The 7,192-nt window shown below is 35.2% G+C and overlaps 1 protein-coding gene across 1 annotated transcript; it reads right to left on the bottom strand.

The window, feature by feature from the left end:
- Positions 1-1,668: 1,668 nt before the first annotated feature.
- Positions 1,669-5,797, bottom strand: dynll1 (dynein, light chain, LC8-type 1). The gene is given in 3 exon segments (NM_213024.2): positions 1,669-2,267; positions 4,873-5,011; positions 5,735-5,797. Coding segments are annotated over 2 exon segments (270 nt in total). The 5' UTR covers positions 5,005-5,011; positions 5,735-5,797; the 3' UTR covers positions 1,669-2,129.
- Positions 5,798-7,192: the final 1,395 nt, after the last annotated feature.

Here is a 7,192-nt window from a genome sequence, read left to right as displayed (position 1 = left end):
GGTGTCCAAACTCAGTCCTACATAATTTAGTGCAAGTCCAATTAAACACAGCTGAACCCGCCAATCAAGCTCTTTCTAGGTATACTAGAACCTTCCAGGCAGGTGTGTTGAAGCTAGTTGAGTTAAACTACGCAGGATAGCGACCCTCCAGGACGGAGTTTATACATCCCTGGTTTAAGCTAAATCAATTCACTGCAGTGGTCTCGAGCTCAGTTCTTTGAGGGCCACAGCTCTGTTTAGCTCCAACCCCTGTTCTAACGTATGAAGTTTTTAGCTTAATTGTTTTTCAGTGGGTTATAAAATGAGTCATTGTGTTTGACCCCATTGGTTACAAAAACAAGCAGGTTATTTAACCCCTTAACTGTCTTTTCTTAAGCATGAATGTGAAAATGGCATTCAGCTTGAAGTTTTAATGGTTTTAAATGCTTTAGTGCACAGATTTAAGCTTGATCTCATTCAATAGGTTGCATACATTCAAGTTTATGAAGTGAATGTGTATATATTGTTTATTATATAAAATATGCATTACCCTAACATTACCCAGAAGTTTAAAGCTAATTATGAGCAAATCATCCACATTTTAAGTTGAAACTACAAATTCTTAAGTAGCATTTTGTGATCTTTTATTTGACAACAGTTCAAGAGCTAAATCAATCCACCGCAGTGGTCTCAAACTTCCTGCGTAACAGTGTTTAGTATTCTTGAACGCCTTGATTATTTGCATCAGCTGTGTTTGATAAGGGTTGAAGCAAAACTGCAGAGCTGCGGCCCTCCAGGAATCCAGTTTGAGACCAATGTTCTAAAGCAGGGGTGCCCAAACTTGATCCTGGAGGGCCGTGTCATGCATATTTTATTTCCAATCCTAAACACTTGAACCAGCTAATCAAACTCTAGGTTTACAGAAACTTGTTTGTTGAAGCAAGCTAGAGCTAAACTATACAGTACACCAGCCCTCCAGGAATCCAGTTTGATATTCATGTTCTAAAGTACGAAGTATTTAGCTTGATTTTTTTGAGTGGGTTATAAAATGAGTCATTGTGTTTTCCAGCAGTGGTTACAAAAACAAGTAGATTATCAAACTCTATTCCGGGACGGCCACAGCTCTGCATGCTTTAGCTCCAACTCACACCTGCTTAATAGTGTTTAGTAGTCTTGAACACCTTGATTAGTTGCATCAGCTGTGTTTGATTAGGGTAGGAGCAAAACTGCGGCCCTCCAGGAATCCAGTTCGAGAGCTATGCGTTAGTACATGTTGAAAATATGTGAATTCAGGGTTTTGATGTTTGCTTTAAACATCAGGGGTGTAATTTAATACAGTTTGTAAATGCAACCGTGTGGTTCTTAAAACAGGTCCACATTTTAGTTGGTTTGTTAATCGTCATTAATATATATCCATTGAGGAATGTAAAATATGCTTAGAGGTTTTTAAAACGACAGCTTTTAAGTTGCAGGCAGCTTAAAATAGTCCTAATTTATGCACAGTGACAACATCTAAATCCGTCAGCTTTGAGCTTCAGTGGGTATTTTTAGGTTTACAGACGAGAGCTTACACTAGTGTTGTGTAAGATGGAGATCTTTATATTGTTTAATATTCATAATGTATTAGATGCTCGTGTTATTGTTGCTTATGTGTGATGAGATGCACAAAACAATCTAATTTGACTCAAATTTGTTTAATATAAACTAGACTTTATCAGATCCACAGTAAAAAAAAAGAAAACGTTGACCATTGAGGAATGTAATCAAGTAGAGGATGACAATTGTAACCAATATTAATAATTTACTGATCTATTTTTCTTCTTCGAAAACGTTTCCTAATTATTAAACAAAAATGGGAAACCTCCACTGAGCAGCAGCAGTCCATCATACACCTCCAGACATGAACTCCAGCCAAACCATTTAGCTTTAATTAAAAAACAAAAGAGATGACATGAGACGCTCAAACTGGATAGAAAACAAAAATAAATACAAGTGTTTCTTTACGGCATTTCCCTCTCACACGGCCATTTTTAGAAACTATAATCAAAAAGAAAGGAGAAGCAGCCGAGAGAAGGCAGGTCCCGGATCAGGAATGGTGAGCCTCGTCAGTACAGTCAGTTCATTAATTCTGCTTGGTGTAAATGAATCGCTCAGCCTGATTTGAAGAGCAGGATGGCCACCTGACCCAGGTAGAAGTAAATGAAATGCTTGGTCTCGTGAGTCACGTAGCTGCCAAAGTTCCTTCCCACGATGCAATGCCAGGTGGGGTTGTACTTTTTGTCGAATTCCTGCAAAAGGAAACGATGGAGATGCCATTTACTATTGACGAATCACATGCGAGTGGCGGGTTAATCCCGCCCTCATGCCAATTAACACCAATCAGAGAAGAGATAAACAGTTCATTTTGATTAACACTGTCTTTGTTATATTATTCATACTTTGAATATTAAGGGAATTTAATTACACTAAATTATATTTATGTGGTCGTTTATTTTTCATTTATGAGCTGTTTTGATTTGAGCACAAACCTAAAAAAATTTAAATCCGTTATAAATCTTAGTAAATGCACACCTTCACACTAATACCTTTTCATTTATGAATGCATGTTTTTCTTAACGTTTTGGCTTTCATTTCACACTGGTACTGCGTCTTTAGAAAACGAAAATGCTGTCCAAAAAGTGGTTAAATTTGACAATATTGTTTTGGTGTTGTAGTGTGCACGATGTAAATAGGGGCTTTTGAAAAAGCTAACATGAAGAATTCAGCTAACATGGTGGACAACATTGTGAAGCAGATGTTTCGACAGTTTTAAGCCTGATTTACACAGGAAGTCAGCATCAACGCTTGAAGGGCGTGTCTGAACTTGGAGCTAATAAAATCAGAATGCAATTGGCTACTGTCTGAGCTCGGATATTTGCATAAAGCTGGGCTCGACTAGAAGGACTGCCCAACGGCTGACATTGGCCAAATGGTCCGACATTGCCTGAATGAGGTGGTCTCGACTTAATTGAAAAAAATTCTGGAGCGGTTCGGTTGTAGTGGAAAAGCAAAACTATTAAACAAACCAGCCCATATCACAGTGTATTATGGTTGTGTAATAGTCATATATAAGGCTAAGAGAGAATGAGGAGTAGGATGGGATGTCATTCATTCTGGTAAATGTGCATTTCATGCCGAATTCAAAGTAAAATCATGCTGAAATATTAGAGTGCTGTTTGTTCATAAGGAAAATTGACAGAAATTACTAATCTGATAACTCTTCCATATTTAATCGTGTAGTATTTTGTATTGGGCCTATTGTCTTGTTTATTTCTGCACGGACACGTCACCTCGAAAGGAAAGGCAGACCAACATTGATCTGCTTCATGATCTGACTGCAGTCTCGCTTTAACGGTTATTTCTATCAATAATTTAAGCTTATAGTGCATAATTCTAGCCAACAATCTTTATATAAAAATATAAAATGTATAATAAATTTATAATAAGTTTGGCTTTTGACACATTATTTAAAATATGTGACTTTTTCTTTTTGAAGAGGCCAGTGAAAATTTTGACAGGGCAAGTAAAAAATCAATAGTAATTCAATTGACTATCGGGCCAGTAGAAAAAAAATCCTTAGCGTTAAACCCTGATAAAGCGATCTGATTATTTCTGTTGGCACTTGAAAAGTTGAGAAATTTCCAACTTCTGCAGCGTGCAACGCCGTACAGACAGATCCACAATTTAGTCCAGCAACACTTGATATCATCCTTTCAGAGTGATTTAGGTATTATTTAAAATTAATGTCAGCTCGTAGATGATCTGTATTGCTTTTCTATAAAGCACAGGGAATGTTTACTAAGAGCTGTTGTTCAGTCAACTGTTTTTGCACATTTTGCTTTCATGTTTCAAAGAGACGGAAAGTAAATAAATGGCAGCCGAATACGATGCGGGCAAAAGCATCTCATGTCTGTGCAGTACATGAATGAAAGCGTTTTCAGTTGTTTTAGTGTGCATGACCAATTTTTCGGTAAGAATAATAAATAATGTGAATATTGAAAAGTTTTAGGACGAAAGCACAATTTTCAAATTTATCTGGATTAGTGTACACGTAGCCTAAGACAGTTGGCAGATTATTGCCTTTTAGTATTTTTTTTTTACTAAAACTTTACTGTTTAAATTTGAAAAAAATAAAATAAAAAATAATTTTATATATATATATAGTAGCTAATTTTTAATCTTGATGAAAGTATTTTCCAATAGTTTTTTTTTTCTGACCGGAAAAAAAAAACGAAAGTGTAACCCTAAAGATTGCCCTTAAAAAAAAAAGAATATATATATATATATATATATATATATATATATATATATATATATATATATATATATATATATATATATATATATATATATATTTTTTTTTTTTTTTTCCTTAATTTTATTGAAATATAAACAATTTATACACTGCAGTACTGTGTATTATGATCTTAAGAGTAAGTAACTATTTTTATGCAAAATAATATATTATCTTTTATTGCTGAAGCATAAAAAAAAGTTTACTTCTAAATTTAAAAATAAATGCTAAAAAAAAATTAAAGATAATAACATTAAAAATAAAAAGGTTCTAAATTTAAGGTTAACAAACAAATTCAGTAGCAAAATTAATATTATTCTGACTAAAAAAAAATTTATAGGAAAATGTAACCCTAAAAATCTGCCTTTTAAACCAATTTCTTTTTTTTAAATTAAAAGACAAACATATATTAATAATAAACACTGCATCTTTATTAAGATGAAATTACTATTTTTAAGCAATAGCAAATTCAATCAATTCAATTCATTCAATCATGTTTTTAAAAATGTTTTTTCATTGCATTCCAATACTTGAAATAACCAAACAAACCATGCGTTTACCTTCTTGATATATGCGGCGATGTCCTTCTCGATGTTGTACTTCTCCAGCGCCTGTGTTGCGCACTCCACAGCATCCTGCTGCATCTCCTCAGACATGTCAGCATTCTTGATCACTGCCTTCCTGTCCGACATGATGCTTCTGTAGACACATAAGGAGGAAAGAAGGAGTTAAACTGCTCTCAATCTGAGCTACACCCTCTGACGCGCCCTACTGAGTGCCCATCCTGCTGTCTGCCCTGCCCAGTGCACAGCCCTCGAGCATCTGCTGACTGTGATGATGATGATGGTGGTGAAACTGGTAATAAAGATGGCCAGGCGTCAGAGTCAGGGCGGATGGATCTTACATAATATCAGCACATGAGATGCTTCACAGCCTTTATTCCATCTATCATTGCATAACATCACGTGGCATACTTTGCCAGGTTACTGTTGCCATGGACACCTGAACCAAAGGCTGTACTCAGCACCACTGATTATTTCAGCAAACTTATACTTTATTTTGGACATGATGATCGTGTAAGTTTTAATCAATTCTAATTAATTAAACCAACAATCATCAAATTCAATTTGAGATGCCTATTTTAATTAATAAAATATAAATGAATGGCGTTGTGGATATTTTTAGAATAATTAAATAAATTTTATATGTGAATAAACACTATTTAACGTCATTATACTAATGTTCTGAAGGTTATTAAATTATTATTTAATTTATTTTTAATTCAGTTGCTGAAATGTAGGTGTGCAGCCAACTAGGTGCACCATTGCTTACTCTGAACGGAATGAAAAACATCAGATATTCTGTTTTACACACTATTGTGAAGTACAAACATCAATAAAATAATAATAAACACATTTTTACCTTATTTTTGTGTAGATTTCTTGACACGGAGAAAACAGCGACTCACTCGCAGCGCCTGTGATGCTCCCGCTGAGTGCTTGACCAAAAGTAATGTAGGTGTGCAAATGTCGTTGGCCCCTCCCGCTCTTGTCTCCCATTGGTTGGCGCTGCCAAGCCCGGTTCTGTGATTGGTCCGCTCTGCTCAAGTCTCGCTGCAATGTATTCCTGCATTTTATTTCAGACCGTCATGCCTTGCGCACAAGACGCTTCGCTGGTGTCCACAGCAACGGAGTGAAAACTCTAGAAAAAAAGGGAGGTGAAATCTAGAAGAGATACAGCTGCGGATACGCACGTCAATATAGCATCATTGTTGTGACACTGTATAATAATAATTAATATTTTTACAGTATTGTAATGGTTGGGTTTAAAGTTAGGGTAGGGGTACACATTAAAAATACAGTCTATTAGGTAATTTAATAAATAACATAAATAATACTCGGTAAAACTACTGTTTTTAAATGATTGTGACGGTTGAGTTTAGGGTTGGGGTAGATGTTAATAAAATACAAATAGTGGGTATTGAATAAATAATATAATTAATTCTCGTTAACTTCCGGCCGCAGCTGTATCTGATCTAGCAACAACCTAGAAAAAGGGCGGGCGTTTGAAAAGGTAACCGAGACGATACATTTTTAGAAAATTTTGATTAATATTAAACGAATGTCAAACATTTGAACAGGTATAGCTTATAGGTCTTTTGCAGCAGATGAATTTACAACATTTTAAGACATTGTAGGTGAGTAGGATAAAAAAATAACCTTTAATCACCACACTTCCCTTGTTGATTAATGGGCTATATGCACACAGAGTTTTAATTTTCAGCCAGGCAGCCCAAGGGCTTCTGTCTTTCCATTACAAAATTGTCACGTTTAAGATCTGAATTCTTTGGTAATCAGTAATTTTCACTGCCTGTTAGATATACGATATGAAGTGGGTCTCAGATCGGACAAGAAACACTGCATTAAAATCAATTTCCCCCCGCCATGTCTTTAAAATATGACAGTTTATTTTACACCAGTATTTTCGATTGAGTTTCTGCGCTAGCCTGCTGTTCCTGACGGTGCTAGTGGTTACAACGGTCTTTCATCCCGTTTTACACTTGAACAACTAAATTAATGCTTAAGTATGTTTAACTGAATGTATTGTAATTACATCACAACATCAATGCTGTAAAAACAACCTTTTAAAATTGAAAATAGTCACATAAAAGTTTTCACCGGAAGTTTATTATTGGCTTTAAAACTCTAGCTGTGCATAGAGCCCATTAACGTTACCTTAAATATTGCATTTTATGATGAGTTTTCTCAAACAAAGAGTTCAGATGCAAAAACCTCTAAGTGCCGTCTGAAATTTCCTCTGAAAATTAACATTTTTCTCAGCCTCCTTTGTTTATTTTGAGATATTTTACATTAAAGACCA

This window comes from Danio rerio, chromosome 8 (genome assembly GCF_052040795.2).
Source record: "Danio rerio strain M-AB ecotype USA chromosome 8, GRCz13ab, whole genome shotgun sequence".
Lineage (NCBI taxonomy): Eukaryota > Metazoa > Chordata > Actinopteri > Cypriniformes > Danionidae > Danio > Danio rerio.
This window is presented reverse-complemented; position numbering and strand designations above follow the sequence as displayed.